General features: G+C 35.0%; 1 protein-coding gene across 1 annotated transcript in view; it reads left to right on the top strand.

The window, feature by feature from the left end:
- Positions 1–12591: 12591 nt before the first annotated feature.
- LOC145668079 (uncharacterized) overlaps positions 12592–18804 on the top strand; it is a 36248-nt gene continuing 30035 nt past the window's right edge. Inside the window, exon 1 of the mRNA XM_081735592.1 lies at positions 12592–13048. Coding sequence (XP_081591718.1) covers positions 12601–13048 — 448 coding nt within the window. The 5' untranslated portion in view covers positions 12592–12600. The remainder of the gene's footprint in view (positions 13049–18804) is intronic.

Raw genomic sequence — 18804 nt, 5'->3', positions numbered from 1 at the left:
TGAAATTTCGAGAAATAGGTAGGAAGAGAGGTCGTAAGATCTTGTGGCAATGTTACATGCAAAATGATAAAGATAAGTCAGTATCTTGCAAATATTGTGAACATAAAAATGTATGCTCAAATATTGATAAAATGGTGAGACATGTGTCTTCTGGTAGTTATCGAAACTAATTTGTTTATAACATTTAAAAATTTAATATGTTTATAATATCAGTGTAGAATCAAGTTTAAAAAATCCACTTACATATAAATTTAAGCTGTTTAGCGGTGTAAAAGTATGTGGACTTACTATACCATTTTTCCTATATATTTTACTTGCATAGAACATATTGTAAGTAAATATACATTTATGCGTACTCTCTAAATATAATAAAATATAAATAAAATAACATAATATTGTTCAGAATATACGTTTTAGAGAATCTCTGGAGACAATAGTAATAATACACTGTGATAAAGAAACACATTTAACTTTGAAATCATAATATAGTAATAGAATCCACATTTTTCTCGGAATAAATTCCCGGAATATTCCCATTTTGGGGGAATTCTCCCCGGGAATATTCCCAGGGAATATTCGCGAAAAATATCTTCCCGGGAATTTACCCATCACTAGTCCGGACCCAGTGGACCCTCGTGGTATGCCCCTGACTACCATCTATATTCTTGGAAAATAGTAATAGAACCAGATTGTTTTTATAAGAAAATTAAGAGTACAGATAAAGAGTAAAATGAAATCTTTATGGTGCACCAATAATTTCTCTGCTAAACAAGCATAGTTTTAATTTTAAAAAATGCACAAACGTATTTTGAATTATAAAGTTAGAGTCAAGGACGCCCATCAGGTGGGCAAGGTGGAGCGCTCGCCCTCCTAAGAGGAAATCCTACTTGGGAATATCGAGAATCCAATAGAATTTTTACATTAGTTATAGCAAAATTTGAAAATATATTTGAAACCTTGCTTATATTTTCCCCCCTTGGAAACCCCAACATGGGCGCCCTTGGTTTGGGGGTGTGGACGTGGTGATCCACTGCGTGGGTACGCCCTTGGTGACACATAACCGCATTTATCTTAGCTTCGAGGGAAGAGTATGGTTGAGCAGGTCCAAGGAAGCAACCCACTCTAAAATATGACAGGAATAAATACTACTTATGACCACATTGAATTGTGGTCTTAAATAATTTATTATAGTTATACGAATGTGAATAATATATTTCTCTGAAGCAAAAATATAATTTTTAGTGATATACCGTATCTTAATTCCGTTTTATGCATACTCAATATTTGTTTTTATAACCTATTGATGTATATAGGGAATTATTTACGTTTTCTCTTATGAACTGAAATTTTAAAGACGTGATTGTACTGATCACGTCATCTTCAAGTGCAGTTAAATATCCCTTGCTTCGTCTAATTTGCATTAGCCTAAGTATTCTATACATATAAAATCACTAAAATGAAATATTTTAGTTTAACGTCCCACGTTATGTCCTTTAGGCTAAAGGAGAGGGATGATTAAAACAAGTGAATGATGATGAAGAATTTGCTGGAATGAGAATGTGGGAGGAGATGGGAATACTCCGAGAAAAACCCCACGAACACGATGTTGTCCACCAAAAACTTACTTTGACCGGACGTTGAACCCGGGACCACAAGCACCAGAGGTAATTGTTCTACTACTGAACATCCGTATTCTCCTCCCTCAAAATTACTAAAATTAGATTTTATAATTAAATATTAGAAGTGTGAATAACAGAATTCAATTTTCATGAGGGAAGGGGAAATCAGTAAAATCAAACTTTGAAAAAATCATTTAAAAAAATAATTCCCCTTTAAATTAGTGGACTGAAAATCAAAGATGAACACTTTTAATATGATTAATGGAAGATCAACTTGTTTATATAACGGACAATAAAAATGAAGAAACCATACGTAATAACAATGAAGAATGCAATATCGTTAGTTCCATGATTGGCGTTGCGGAGCACTTAGTTCTCTATTTCCACACAGCCATACTTTGGCGGTAGCAGTCAATAACAAAGAAGAAAGTAGAACACAAGAGAGGAGTACTGATCGTAGCGCAGGTATGTCCAGAGAGGGGAACCGTGACACGCAGAGCGTCACGAGTATTTTTTATTGGTAGGAGGCAGGGCAAAATAATTCATTTGATTTTTCGTCTAAAGTTATTTTACAATTTCACGTGAAATTAAGAATAATGAATTGGGACTAGCTCGTATCTTCTCTAACGGGCGTGATTATAACTAATGAAATGAAATGAAATCTTTGTTTTATGTCCCACGCATTTTTCGGCTACGCTTAAGGAGATGATGATGATGCTTAATGAATGAAATGGTGGAATGAAGAAGCTGGGAAGAAACGGGAGAACACCGAGAAAACTCCCACGCACGGTGAATCAATCACTGTGAATTGAGCTCGTATATTTTATGGCAATGCTCCAGTCCACACGGCTGTTGTTGATAAGGCTGTAGTGATAAATCTGAGATGTAGAGTGGGTGCTGAATCTCTTCGAAACAAATTACAGCCTACAAGAGCGGCTGTGTGAACTGAAACGTTGGCACGCAGTCGCTAGCTCAAGCAACAGTGATTAATTTAATGACTACTCAATGATCTGAAGCTGCTAGACAGTTGAAATTGATACTATTTTTTTAAGTGTCAGGCCACTTGCATAACGTGGTCTTATATTTGGCAAATCTGCAATGCCCCATAAGACATGTATTGCTTATTTGTATCTGTTTTGAATGTACTGTCAGCTTACGAAAGAGGCCCACTGTCTGGTTTGGAAGTTGGCAGCATTGAAGAAATTCAATATAGAGATTGAATTTAGGACTGTATTGTTAGGATTGATGATATTGGCTTGGTCTGCACCATAAAAGTTGGCAGGTAAACAAGGAAGAACTTAGGGCTTTGTTGGGTAAGATTCTGTGCTTTGTTTAAAAAGATTTAGGGTTTAAGATTTTGATTTCTGGGCTTTCGGCATCTAAGGCCATTTAGCTCGTCACATATGAGGGATGACGCCCCTCGGCGAGCACACAATCCGGGGAAAGGGAAGGAAGGAAGGATGGGGGAAGGAAGGAAGCGGCCTGGGACCTATAAGTTAGGTACCACCTCGGCATTTGCCTGATGTGAATGAGGAAAACCTCATTCAGGATGGCTGGCCTGGAAAAGCGTTTTACACTTTTTCGACCGAGTGCCCCCACACCGGGAATCGAACCCAGTATTTGTTTAAAAAGAGTTGAATAGCATAAAAATGAAAGCGACTATATTTGTGACTTAATAATTCTTGAACCACCCGACCGATCTCAATCTTTTCAACATAGATTAGGTTCAGGCCCAGGATCATCACACTTTGATGGTACAAATTAGGAGAGGGGGAACATAGGATCGATCGATATTAATGTCGAAACCATAGTTGTCGGGGTCGCTGAGATGAACAGTGACACTTTCGATGCCATTTAAAGCCAAGTTCAGCCTTGAAACTTGGGGTAGGGGAGGTGAGATATTTAAAAATGATCGAAAATGACCTATATCAGAGAGCGCTTCAATAAAAGTAAAAACTGATTGACTAACGGAACATATACTATGTTTCCGAAGCGGATAATTGACGCTAGTAAAAGATAACTTACTTTAATTGACTTCTTCTTGTTCCCCTCGGCCATAGGTTGGTGAGCAACAGGAAATTTTAAAACTTTTCTTTGCTTGGGAGAGCTGTTTTATACTTGGATAAGGTTCCTTCTTCGTAACTGCATCTACATAGTATCCTTGGTAGTAATGTGAGGTGGAAAATTTTCCATTTCGGAAAATTTTCCGCTATATTTTTCCGGAAAATTTTCCGTTCTAAAAAAATATCAGTAATCAAGTAACAATTCATCAGTAATCATAAAATTAGTTGAATTAATGTACAGAAATGTAAAAATGTGTAAGATCGTTTAAAGAATCTGAAAATTTTCATGGCTCAAACAATTTTCAGTACTAGGTAAGAACAAGTTAAACAATTTTTAATGAATCGAAATATTTTCTGTCTTACATGGAAAAATTGTAGAACTTTTTTATGAGTCGGAAAATTTTCATCATTTTGAAGCAAAGAGTAAGACAACTTTTTGTGAATCGGAAAGTTTTATTGCTCTGTAGAAACAAGTGAAAGGAATTTTCATAGATCGGAAAATTTTCATCACGATGTAGAAACAAGTGGAAAAAACTTTCCATAAGCTGGACAATTTTGGATATTATGTATAGTGATGTTAGGTGGAAAATTTTCCACTATACTTAACTGCACATTCAAAATTGAATTTCTGTAGAGGAAAGTTAGTCAGCAACAATTATAATTTTCCAATTAGCTTTCGGGGACCGGAAAATTTTCTAATATTTCAAGTTGGGAAGTAAAATTTTACACAGTGTTTCTCTCTCTCTTTTCATCTGCGAGCTCCTCCGTTGCTAAGCGGTTAGCATACTCGCCTTTGGCATGGAAGACCTGGCTTCGATTTCCAGCGGGAGCTCATGTAGTTCGGATTTCACGTTAATCAGTTGGTCACGTCTTATATAGTCTCGCTGCTGAAAGGGACGTTAAACTCAAAATCAACTCAACTCAACTCCTCTCTCTCTCTCTCTCTCTCTGTGTGTGTGTGTGTGTATGTGTATGCCAAGTGCAGAGAACATGAGTTCGTAGAGTACAAATATCCCATTCTATTATTTCAAAATTCAATTTATTAAAAGTCATTTCCGATTCATAAGAACATACTCCACTTATTCCTATATCGTTGTTTAGCTATAAAATTTATTGGTAATAAATATTGTCTTAAAAATTTCATAAAGTGAAAATCTAACGATTCTTCATTTCAAGAATGTTTCAAAAACTTCAATGCGTTCTTCCCTCAGAATCTACCTTTCATCTTTCAACATTAGATTTCGTCAGTTTAATACGCATAAGACGTTTTTCTCATAGCTTTACTACTTTTATAGATTTACATTCTGCAACATTTATAAATAAGTAGATATAACAGAGAGAGAAAGAGAGAGAGAGAGAAACACTATGTAAATTTTTACTTCCCAACTTGAAATATTTGAAAATTTCTAGTTCCCTAAATCTAATTGGAAAATTATGATTTGTTGCTGTCTACTTTTCCTCTACAGGAATTGTATATCTCAATGTGCAGTTAAATATAGTGGAAAATTTTCCACCTAACATCACTATACATAATATCCAAAACTGTCGGGATTATGAAAAGTGTTTTCGCTTGTTTCTACATCGTGATGAAAATTTTCCGATCTATGAAAATTCCTTACATTTGTTTCTACAGAGCAATAAAACTTTCCGATTCACAAAAAGTTCTTTTACTTTTTGCTTCAAAATGATTAAAATTTTCCGACTCATAAAAAGTTCTTCAATTTTTCCATACAAGACACAAAATCTTTCGATTTATAAAACATTGTTTCACTTGTTCCTACGTAGTACTAAAAATTGTGTGAGCCATGAAAATTTTCAGATTCTTTAAACGATCTTTCAATTTTTAACATTTCTATACATAAATTCAATCAATTTTATGAATACTGAGGAATTGTTACATGATCACTGATATTTGTTAAGAACGGAAAATTTTCCCCAAAAATATAGAACAAAATTTTCCACCTCACATCACGGCTAAACAACGATGTAGGAATAAGTGTAGTATGTTTTTATGAATCGGATAATTTTCCGTTTCAAAATGTTCCGGAAAATTTTCATCACTGTACAGGACAGACAATTCTTCGATTCATGAAAAATTGTTTCACTTGTTCCTACATAGTACTGAAAATTGTCTGAGTCATGAACATTGAGATTCTTTAAACGATCTTTCACTTTTTAACATTTCTATACATGATTTCAATCAATTTTATGAATACTGAGGAACTGTTAGTTGATCACTGATATTTGTTAAGAACGGAAAATTTTCCGGAAAAGTACAGAAGAAAATTTTCCACCTCACATCACGGCTAAACAACGATGTAGGAATAAGTGGAGTATGTTTTTATGAATCGGAAAATTTTCCGTTTCAAAATTTTCCGGAAAATTTTCATCACTGATCCTTGGTCTTCCTCTTCCTGGTTTTCCTTCTGCCTTTCCCCCTATCAGCACGGTGATCCATTCGGAGTGCCGAATAAGATGAATGCCGGATACTGTTTCTTCTTTTTCCTATTATCTTCATGATCTGTCATTTTTCATTAGTTTCCTTCAGTACATCTTCATTCCTTTTCCTTACGGTCCATGATATGCGTATCATTCTACGCCAACACCACATTTCAAATGTTTCCAGCTTGGATATTTCAGCTTTTTTCAATGTACATGTCTCTGATCCGTAAAGCGCCACGCGCCATACCAGTGTCTTAATAAATAGTTTGCGAACGTCCAGCGACACATTTCTTGATGTTATTAGTCCTCTTTTCCTATTGAATGCTTGTTTAGCCTGCGCTATGTGGAACTTACGTCTTTTTCAGTTCTTCCGTCCGAGAATATTAGACTTCATAAGTAGGGAAATGTCTTTAACGTCTTCGATTTTCTCTCCATCTAGCCATATGTTTGCCTCTTCCTGTCCTGCTCTTGTGGACTTTATCACTTTCGTTTTCTTCTTAATCATCTTCATTTTGCATGTTTTCTCCAGTTGTTCGTTCAAGTTTGATCGTTCTCCGCTATCAATGAATGTTATGTCATCAACAAACCTTATTGTGCTGAAAACCTGACCATTTGACAATTGCACTAATTAGATTTGCGATTCCGAATTTATAGTTATAATGTAAGTTGATCATCACCTGGTATGGATTTCACCCTTTGTGACGGTAACTTCCCAGGTCAGTAGAACAGAACTTTATGCGTCGAAGGAAGAATATCCATTCTGCCGAAGAGAAAGGATTCTCCCACTCCCAAACGGGTGACCTGTATAGAACCATTGGGTCTGATAATACACGTGGTACCTCAACCGTAATCTCAAATAGGCTGGGCTGAGATTATAACTGCCCTGGTTTTCAGGAGTTCCCAGCAATGGATTGAATGGTCTCTGCCGGGTTGTGGTCATACCTTGAGATTCCTTGAATTATAGGGAATCTGAGCTTGTCTTAGCACCAGGCCGGTAGTTAGCCCGAAAATATAGGAGGGGACCGGTAGAAGTTAGAGGGGCCCGACCAAACTATATTATATTTCAGTACCATATTATAGTTCATTTGCAAGAATACCGTGAAAATTTTAGGGGGGCCGTAAAAAGTTGTTGGGCGGGTCCCTAGACCCCCCTTGGATAAGGGCCTGCTTAGCGCTTTGGTAATATTCTACAGATAAATACATGAGCAGATTTGCCCACAGATGGTCCTAAGAGCGCACGTTGCATTCATGGATATATTTGAGGAAATTTGTATTTTTCATTTAAAAATGGTACAATAGCGAATGTGTGTGCTTTCTTTCTGTGTGTGTGTTCTTAGGTTCAGTCCACAGTGGGTGTATCAAACCTTGAATAAAACCCGAATAACAATTAACACCCCCTCGTAAGCAATAAATCTTGTCTCATACAATATCAGTGTTGGCTCCCGTGTTTAGCACGTCATTGACTTTATCTTAAGTGATCGAGTTTATCTTAACAGGTATTGGTAAAGAATTTCTACATTGTGTTTCATTTCGAATGAATGAAAATCCTTCACAACCATTTCACATTTCTTAGTTTAATTTGCTCTTTTTAATATAAATACTTAATCAAAATTTATGACGAGTGTACCGGTATTCTCTATAGTATCATAGTACAGAGCTCACTGTTCCTAAGCATTATCTTATGTTAGATCCTCAAACAAGTTAAATTTAAACTTCAATGTCTAAGCGGGATTACTATCCTAATTCAAAGCTATATTCCGTTTCTTATATTAGTTCATAAGATTATAATGCATTATATAGGTACAGTGGTCCACATAAATTTCTGATGTAAAAAGTTCGTGAGTTAGGCAACCCAACTACGGCCCGCTCCAAGATTAATTACGCCTGTTAGAGTAGCTAGAACAGCAGCATGAAGTTGTCTCACCTCTTAAAAGTGCAATTCGTAAAGAGTATTTTTGTGCAGAAGTGGAGTGAAACGCTGGCCGACGAAATGACAAAAGGGAGTATTTGAATACTCGTACTTCAGTAATAATAATAATAATAATAATAATAATAATAATAATAATAATAATAATGGCATTAAAATATTTAAAGTTGCCTAAAATTAGATAAAACTTACAGATAAGTCGGGATTTCGGGAGGGCGTCTGGACCTGCAGGACACACCTCTGCAACTAGAAAAATTTTAAACCAAAGCGTTGTTTTGTTTTCTTGCCAAATGTTGCATTTCTGGTTGTAATGTTATGCCCTGAGCGATTATAAGCTCCTAACTTTTAAGCTTCTGAGATTATTATTATTATTATTATTATTATTATTATTATTATTATTATTATTATTATTATTATTATTATTATTATTATTATTATTATTATTGAAGATTTGATAGTTCAAGTATTGAAACATCCGAGTATTCAAATATCAGAAGAAAATAAAACGTGTGTCATCGCCGATCAATCGCCACGAAAATTTCAAAAGTAAAAAAAAATGTACTGGTCGTTCGTGGATCCGATTCGATTCGACTACTTTCAGATCACGGGCGTCGTTAGTCAAGTATATTAAAAAAAACTATACTACTTTGTATATGAAACTTTCGTCGGTAAGAGAATTTTGATTTTGATTCATCCGACCCCCCAGATTTAAAAATCTACCGACGCCAGTGTCTAGATTGCTAGTTTAGCGACATGACCACTTAATCACGATTACTACGCAGTAATTGATTTGTCTTTAGTTTGTTTACGAGTATAATACACGCGCCGTATTTGATTCAAAATAAAAGAGTTTTGTATTTTGTTTTTAAAAAATCTGTAATGTTGATAATTTAGTGAATACAGTGATATAATGCCCTCCGATCCTGTGTTTTGCCAATCAATCTGACTATTAACAAGTTACTGTTTTGAGCGAATAGTAAACGTTCTTTAATTAGGCGAGCCGGAAGAGGTAACGGTTTAGTTGAGTGGTTAGATTTGTAGCTTTTCTAATTTGGTGGACCGGTTTCGATTCTCGCCTTCGCCGTTTAACCTTTTTATAATGTTTCATTTACAAGGCTGAGCTCGAGTTGGATGGTGCTAAATGAAAGATAATCTCCAGTGGAAAAAGTCAGTGATGATGTAATCCTAAAAATAAAGGAAAGAAAATGAATGGAGAAAACGAGTTACAGAGTTAATTCTGTGAATGGTTCTATATTTTATATTATCCGTTGATTTCGTGCATTTTAAAGTTCATTATTGACACTATATTATTCCCTTTTCTCTTTGTGTCTTAATGTGTAAAATTTCACAAATATTATACAAATCATGAACCCTCAGTTATATTTGTAACCTAACGGAAACACGTTAATAAGGAATAAGTTCTCCAACTCGTTTGAGTGTTATCTTATTTTGCTTTTATAATATTTACAAATACATTGCCAATAGTTAGTATTTTCAAAAATTATTCAACGAATAATGAAATCAACAATTTCTTCTTTCGAAGTAGTATTACGTATGAATCAGCACCACCGGAACCTAGGAGTTCACGCCCTGTTAAACCCCCAAAATTTTCATTGGGGATTGGATTCTTCCCCCCAAACGATCTATCCATACCTTTAATTGATTTGCAGGTAGGACTAGCGCGAAACTCGGCGGGAAGCTTTGGGTTAATTAAAAGAAGATAACCTACCATATAATATACCGCATGATCTATCCGTATACTATTTGATATGCGGAAATGTATAGTTATATGACCTAAGTAAACTTGTTTGTATAATCCTCATTTGATTAATTATAAGATTAATTAAGTCCCCCGGCTTTTATCTTCTCTTCGGGGTCTCTGGTATCCGTATATTTTTTCAAGTGGTCGTGTATAATTTTATGTGTGTATCATACAAACAACAAGTACTGTGAGTTCAAGTATCCAAATACACCCTTTCCTCATTTCGTCAGTTAGCGTTTCGTTCCACTTCTGCACTAAAGTACTCTTTACGATTTGTGCTTTTAACAGGTGGGGGGAACTTCACACTGCTGTGCTAGCTACTACCAGGCGTAATTAATATTGGAGCAGGCGTTAATTGGGTTGCCTATCTCGTGGACTTTGTGCATCAGAAATTTGTGTGACCCACTGTACATATACTGATTTCCATTTTGCGCCTAATAATACGAACGTTCTAAGGTGTATGTTTTTGTGTTTGCAGGGAAGGAAATTGAAACTGCTTTACTTTGGTATATAATGGCAGAGAAAACATGTGTATTGTGCAAAATCTTATATCATTTTAGCTCTTTGCTGTCTACATACCATCGTTTTATCTTTTTCTGTTTCTTTCTTTTTTTTACATTTTCTCTTTTTCTTTCATGTCTTTCACAATTACCATGTGATTTTGTATACAGGAAAATTATATATATAAAAAGTGTGAAACGATGTATGTATGTGTAAAAATTTAAATTGAATGTTATTGCGAAAATCTAACGTTTGTGTGCCGAATGAAGAAATATATATGTATATTTTAATGGTAAAAAAATTACAATTTAATGTAAAAAAAATATACAAGAATGTTCCTTTATAACTATAAAAAGAATTGTGCAAAATAGAAAAATAAAATCAATTTAAAACTCAGAATAATATCTATTATTATTGAATTAAGGATTTACACGCTAATTTTGCCTTTCGTTCAAATGAACATTAATTCGAATTACGGAATTCAGGTCTCAGTGGTAGAGCGCTTAACTCTGGTGCGTAGGGACTCTGATTCGATCCCCGGCCAAGTAAGTTTGTGGTCGACAACATCGTGTCCGTGCGTTTTCTCGGGTACTCCCACCATACTCATTCCACCAATTCTTCTATCATTCAATTGCATTAATCATGGTCCCTTGGCCTAAAGACCATAATCATGGGATGTTGAGCTGAAACATTTCATTTTCATTTCAATTCGTTTTGTATTGTTACATTCGTAAAGTAGAAATTTCTGCTTTTCTTTTAATTTTTTAACCTCCATAAAATATGTCAAAACTTACGCTACACTTCTATTTATTTATACATAATATGTGACAAGAAAATTTTCGTACTTCAGAATTGACTCAATATAGCAAATAAGTCACCTCAAGTTTTTTTTTCTTTTTTCTTCTTGCTTTTTTCTTAATAAGCTTTACATTTTTAGTTTAGTTCTAAGAGTATTGGCGACATTATTAAATAGACATTCAAATATACTGCTTAACTGTTTCGAAATTTAAGGTTCTTGTCGAGGACTAAAGCTATATGAAACATGGACTCAAGGGTGGATCGAGGGAAATGGACCAAATTTACATCCAACTGAAAAGTGGTGGGAAAAAGGGCTGCTAGGAAACAGAGACTGAATATTTTCTTTTTTTGGATATAGTGTTTTAAATTTGTAGTGAAAATTTAGAGAAACTAACAAAAAAAAAAAAAAAAAAAAAAAAAAAACAAGCTACAATTCTCAAGCTCTCCTAGCTACTAGCATAAGAGTGTGATTATGAGGTTTAATAGGGTAGCATTCATAAGACCTAAAGGGCACAAGACCTAAAAATATAAGCACTAGACCTAAATTTTAGGTCCTGTGCCGTTTAGGTCCTATGCTGTTTAAGTCTTGTGCCGGTTAGGTGTTGTGCCATTTAGGTCTTGTGCCGCTAAATAATTTTTAGGTTTTTGTGCCGTATAGGTCTTATGCCATTTAGCGTATGAAATAAGGATTGTATTATTATATTTAAAAGAATTATAGGACCTCTAACATAGATACGTAATTTCACTACAAATATCCGGATTGTATCTAAGACTACAGAGGTAAAGAAAGGGAGTGCTATAGAATATTTATAGCACTTCATCATGGCTTAGTAGAAACATATTTTAGAAATAATGTATTAATGCACATTACATCAATATATCTACATTTGTTACACATTTTAACGTGTAGTCTTGATTGATAGTTTTAACCAATTCTCTGTCTTAATTTAATACTCTTTCTCTTTTCATGATATTGTCCTACGATACTCCGAAATTTCTGCTCTTACTGTCTCCTTTCTGCTTTTTTTAGAAGGGCCAAACCTCCCTAGCCTATTATTAGCCCCGACGAGAAAGGACCAATACTAATCTCGGTGTCTGTATCATTCCTAAGAGCGAGTACATAGTTAAGTATGATAATGAAAAAAATATTCGATTAGAAGAGAAATTAAACTCAACTGATGATACGTTTATTACAAGGAAAGTGTGCATTAATAAAAATGTATTCATATCAATTTATTCAAATCATGCTTTTTATAGGTTGGATTATAGCATAGAAAGTGCCATACAATTTATCGTAAACAAATACCTCAATGAGAAATATTAACAAAACCTACATTTACTTGCAAAATTTATTTCTACTTTCAACTATATACTGATTAGCAGCTGAAAAACAAACAAACGAAACTACCAACACTTTCTCTTCGTATAAAAAGAATACTTCTTGAAATTTCGACGTCATTTCGTTACCTGAATAGTGCTGGAGATACTATGGGTTCAACAAGAACGTTATTAGTTCTTGCAGTTGCCGTACCGGTACTGGTACTCGCAACTACTAACACCGATACCGAAGGTCCAGAGACACAAGCACAACCTCAAGCCGTGTTCGAGAAACGAATGGTGGACTGTTTGTTTGAATTAGATTTTCACTGCGTAAAGGTCAAAGCTCTTTCAAATGTATACAAGCTAGTGAAGGCAAAATCTTGGGAAATTGTAGATGGTGTAAAGATCGAATATAACGGTGATGCGAATTCTGAAGCTGAAACTACCCGGGCTTTTGGAAGCGAAGATTGGTCTAGTTTCATTTCAAAGTTTATCCAGGATTTATCGTTGACAATTCAACTCCCTGGAGGCAATCTGCGAGTGGCCAGAAGTCTAAAGGAAAATGAATTGCTACATATTGCCATTCAACGGGACACAGAACTTCTGACAGAAGGACGTAAGTAGCTATTAAGTTTTTATTTGATTTAACCTAAGTTTAGTTTTGGATAGGTTGGAAAGAAAGAAATGGTTACAGATGTAATATGATTTTTTTAAAATATTTCTTCTGTAAGCACAGTAGCTCAGTGGTAGAGTACACACATCTGAGACGAAGATACCTTGATTTAATCCCATCTACCAGTGATTCTTAACTTTTTCAAGTCTGCAATCAAATCAAGGATATAAAACTGCACGGAAACCAAAAGCCTATGGTTCGCGATCCCTTGTGAATTCTCAGGAACTGTTGGTAGTCACAAAGTCGTTGTATTAGATATAATTCTTTTTTTTTAAAAAAAAAAATAGGTTCTTATGAGATGTATATTTAAAATGTCGTATGAGATCATTTATTAACTCTATCACCCTCTGGATGATAGAAGATGATGCTGTTCAGTTCAAGTGAAGATTAAGCACAGAAACCAACTCGGTGTTTTTTTTTTTTTAATTTTAAGTTTAACGCCTCACGTTCTTGCTAAGAGGCTAAGGGGGATGGTAATGATTATGGCGAACGAAATAGTGGTACGGAGAAATTTTGATGAAATGGGAGAACCTCAAGGAAACTCACGCACACGGTATTGGTGCAGCAAGTTCTTCGCGCACTTAAGTGTTTTGAGCAAAACATATTGGGTTTATGAGAGGAAGAAAGAAAGAGAGAGAGACAGAGAGAAATGGAACATCCAACAGCTACACTTGTTCTGTTAGTATACACATGTTTCATATTAAACTTAACATCTAATTAATTTGCATAAGATATGCATGTTATTTATAATGTGTACTGAAAATCGTTGTTTCAATCTAGAACACCTAGCCACAGTGTGTTACACTAACAATTACAAGCATATCTTTAAGAGCTCTCTCGTGGCTAAGCTGTTAGCGTGCGCGCCTTTGGCATGGGAGACCTGGGCTCGATTTCCGGCAAGAGTTTTTGTGTTTCGGATCCCACGTTAAAGTATAGATCCACGTGTAATATAGCCCCGCTGCTGAAAGAAACGCTAAACTCAAAATCAAATCAACAAGTATGGTACATTTCATTTCATATCTAAAATGATTCCTTGGAATAGCGGTGATCAACACGTGAAAAGAAAAATTAATAAACGAAAATAAAGAAAAACTTGATTGAGCTTCCGATTTCTTTCAGTCTCATGTAGTAAGATATAGTTAGATGCATTTATCAGATCTCCCCATAGTACGCTCTCAATTATATATCAGACCCAATAGTGTATACTCTTGTACTTCAGAAACTAGTTGTGTATCTCATGATGATGTATCAGAAGATCGTAGTTTTCTTATTTTCAATCAGTTTCGTATTTAGTATTGCAAGGAGGCCCGGTACTCCACATATTTTATTATTTCAATAAATTTTGAATTATTTATCGAAAGTGTCTATAAATCAGGACTTATGGATGGAACGGTTTAATAAGCAGAACTTTTGGGGCGCGGACATTTAGTGACAGACAATAATTAAGTATTCTTTATAATTTTAGTCCCATTTGATGCTTTCATTTTCCATTTTACTATTCTAGAGTCCATACGTAACTTCCGTGCACCGCCACACTGTATGCTTTCATTGGTCTTTTCTTAAGTTCTATGGCAACGTTTCCGGTTAGAAAATCGACTCAGAACTTAAGAAAAACTGATAAAAGCATATGTATAGAGTATGGGCACGCTATTAACAATGGAGTAAATTTCAGAAAGAAAACCACGTAGAAAAAGTCACGATTGAAATTTACAGACCAAATAATGCAAAATGTGGGAAAAGAAAAAGTACATGGAATCAAAAGTCCGGCTCAGGATAGAGAAGAGCAGAAAGTCGCGTCAAAGTCAATCGGAAGATTGTTGACCTGTGATGACAGAACTTTATCCTTGGTATAAATGAATATTCTTTCCAATAAGTCTAGTAATGTCTTAAAATTAATGGGGAACCTCGGTGGCTCAGTGGTATAACGCATATCTCTTTTGCGCGGAGTTATTGGTTCGACTTTAGCTTCCATCAAGTGGGCTTTATGCTTGACAAACACCATGCCACCATACAAGTTATTTTTTGGGGGGGGGTTCTCCCGTTTTCTACCACTTTCTCCAATCCAACATTTTGTTTGTTATCATCTCATCGTCTCCCTTAGCCTCAGATCACAAATATGGACATTAAACTAAACAAATGAATTTCGTTTCATAGTTGTCAAATTTCGGTAGATTTCCAAACGACGCGAATTCAGTATTGAAACAGATTTATGTGAGATGGAACCTATTAAGTAAAAACCTTCAGAGATACAGTAGAGAATATTTTCTTAACATGTTGAAACGATTGCAAACAAAGTTTGTCGTTATATTCTGCCGTTTCCTTTAGATAGCGATAAAAGCTGAAAATGAAAATGGATGGTTTCTACCACTTCCGGTTTGAATACAGGTTAACCGAAGGAGATTTAACCTATTTCTTGGGCACTGTATCTATTCTAAAACAGCTTCTCTATATCTACTATTGAGTGGAGAGTAATGTTAACATCGAAAGTGCAAATAAATTTTTACCACTTTCGATTTTAGTAGATTAATACGGATAGAGACGATATCTATCCTTGAGACGCTAAGTTGATTCTAAAAACAAACCGGTTGACGTTATTTACCGGCATTACAATTTTTGTTGTATTGCTATCAAAGTTGATACTAGCAATGGCTGATTTCTACCACTTTCGATTGAACCTATTCTTGGGAAGCTATATCGATTTTAAAATTTAAAAAAAAAAAAAAAAAAAACACTTTTCATATCACTTAAAGATGTTGCTCAATGAAAATCATTATTGTACCGGAAATACTAATAAATTTCCACCATTTCAGCACAGTATTCACGGTGGAAATTTGGTAGGTTTTCTTGAGACTCTGAACCGAACAAAGAAAATAATTATTATCGTTGTTTTTCTGTGGCGATCAACTTTAAATGTGAAACGGTTAACCCTAGAAATGATAAGGTGAGCCTTTGAGGCTCATGACCACCATTTTTTATTAAGTAGCTGCTTTCATAAAAGTTGAAGACATTTAATATTTTATGAATTCTCATAGCGTTTTTTTGTATATTCATTCGTGATATGCATCAACCAGCTTGATTGATATTTTAATTACTTTTTAATAGCTTTTTTTGTTTTTTATACCTAATTATTACAAGGTGAGCCTATGAGGCTCAAATAAAAGGTCAGTACTTTTCTTTCTAATTCCTCATTATTACAATATTTAGTGGTCGCTAGATGGCAGCATTGACATGTGGAATTATTGTAGTGAACGTATTTTTATTTCACATATACACGGTCATCAGGCCCGTATCCAAGGGGAAGTCTAGAGAGGGCCCGACCCCCCTAAACTTTTGCTTGCCCCCTCTAAAGTTTTCACGGTAGGCTTGCAAATAAACTATAATATGGTGATGAAATATAATACGTTGGATCGGCCCCCCTAACTTCTACTGCCCCCTCTACATTTTGGGCTGGCTACCGGCCTGACGGTCATTCAAAATTCAGGTTATTTTTCACTAATTTACTGTTTAGTATATTTTTCTCGCTAAAAGGGCTTTTGGCAACATTTTATGTAACATAGAGAGCGTCACACGTCTTTATTCCGATATAATGAAAAATTCACACTTGGGTCTTATGTTCCTAAGAAAATACTTACAGTTGTACTTCTATCCAGTATGCATCACGACAATAAAATTCATCCAGACATAAATAATAAGCTATAGATTATCGTATATTACAACGAAACACAAGGGAGAATTGATTCCTTCGATCGTATGGTTCACAACTATACTTGCAAAAGGAATACAAATAGATGGCATTTTGCTTATTTTATGAGCTTTCTGGATGCTTGTGGAGTGGCAACATACGTGATTTGGACTAATATCCATCGAAACTGGAATGTGACTACCAGGAACCAAAGGCGCCTATTTTTGGTTTCAGTAGCAGAAGCATTGACCAAATCTTAGATCAATGGGCATAGCATTATAAGCTTACATAATGGTATAACATTGGCTATAGTACTCTGTTGTGACTCACAGGAGTGAACAAATATAAGTGACAATCAAGCGGAAGTGACGAAGCGTAGAAGGTGTCACATGTGTGATCCGAAAAAGTTAAGAATGCAGCATCAAACATGTAATACTTCTAACGAAAACCTCTGCAAACAGCACAGCAAGATGAGTAGAATTTGCGTACGTTGTCAATAGAAATGAAATGTTCTCTGTAAGTGATAAACTAAGTTCTTCTAAACTGTAGACTATCAAAAACATTATACATTATTTTATGTGACTTATTGCTAACTTTTATCATTTACAATTAAAAGTTTACTCAAAGAGAAGGTGTAAACACTATTTATAACAATAGTAATCGGGATTAGAGTTGTTGATAAGTATGTACGCACAATTATAATAAAGCAGAAACATTTATACCTGTAGATATCAGTGTGTTTAGTAAATGAAAATACATATGAACCTCATAGGTTCACCTTGTCATGATTCGTTATAAAATTAACTTGTCATTTCCAGGGATAATTTTCATCACTTCTTGGTTGAGTAGAGGGCTAATAGAGAAGTTGGAACGCTGAATCGATTTCAGAACACCACTTCTCGATAACTCCTTACATTTTTCCTCTATTAAGATCATTATTGAAACCGGAAGCACTAGAAAATTTCAACCTCACTGACGACTCCATAAAACTGCTTTTTGCTATATATATATAATCGTTTTTGTAGTATAGCGATCAATATTGAAACCAGGGACATTTTGAGTCTTATGGGCGGTTACGGTATGTTTTCTTGAGAAACTGTATCGATTCCCGAAAATTGTTCGTTGCTTTCTATTACAGTTCTTCTTCTGTGGCGATCAATGTTGAAACTGGACATGGTTGCTTCTTACCACTTCCGGTTTGAATAGAGAGTTAGTTCAAGACGCGGAACCTATTCTTGGGACAATGAATCGATTGTTAATAAGTGATTCGCGATATCTCTTACTGTTCTTGCTTTGATACCTGTCAACAGACAGAGAAACGGACGGGCATAGCCGTTCTAAAAGAATTTCGACATTTATGCATTGCATAGTTTGGAAATCTAAGAACAACTCACATTAATACACCAGTGCTACTGATGTTGAGTTCGATTATTTGATTGGAATTTGTAGTTCTCCATACATACTTTCTTAACACTTCCACTGGCATTAACTTTACCTTAATCAGACCATATCATGTATTATGATTAAATGGCTGTTGTTCTTCGTCTTTTCATTTCGGTTTTCTGGAAAATTCAGTCGAGTATATGAGTTATTCTAATGTTTAAAGTATTTTGGATCGTATGGATAAAAATTGAAATCATGCAAAAAAAAAAAAATAAATAATAATAATAATAATAATAATCCTGTAGCTTAGAATGTTTGATATTTATTTCTTTTATGTTTTTTTTAACGGCACTAAAACTTGGAATTGCGTGAGAACTTTGCAGCGTTGCCAGACTTACAGCTCGAAATTATTCCAAAACCTGATCGAAATTATGCTGGATTCGGTCAAATTATGCTAGATCCTCATAATTACTAATTCAGAAGTTTTAAAAGAAAAAAACGAAGCTGAGATACGATAACGTAACTTAAAATATGCAAAGCGCAAGAATGCGTGGATAGAACTCAATACTTCACGCACCAAAGCTTTAAATCAACTAAACTAGTGCAGTCGTTGCCAGACGCAATGGCTTATATA

The sequence above is a fragment of the Thermobia domestica genome, chromosome 1 (assembly GCF_964235325.1).
Source record: "Thermobia domestica chromosome 1, izTheDome1.hap1.1, whole genome shotgun sequence".
NCBI lineage: Eukaryota > Metazoa > Arthropoda > Insecta > Zygentoma > Lepismatidae > Thermobia > Thermobia domestica.
The sequence above is the reverse complement of the archived record's forward strand: the minus strand, read 5'-3'. Positions and strand labels throughout refer to the sequence as shown.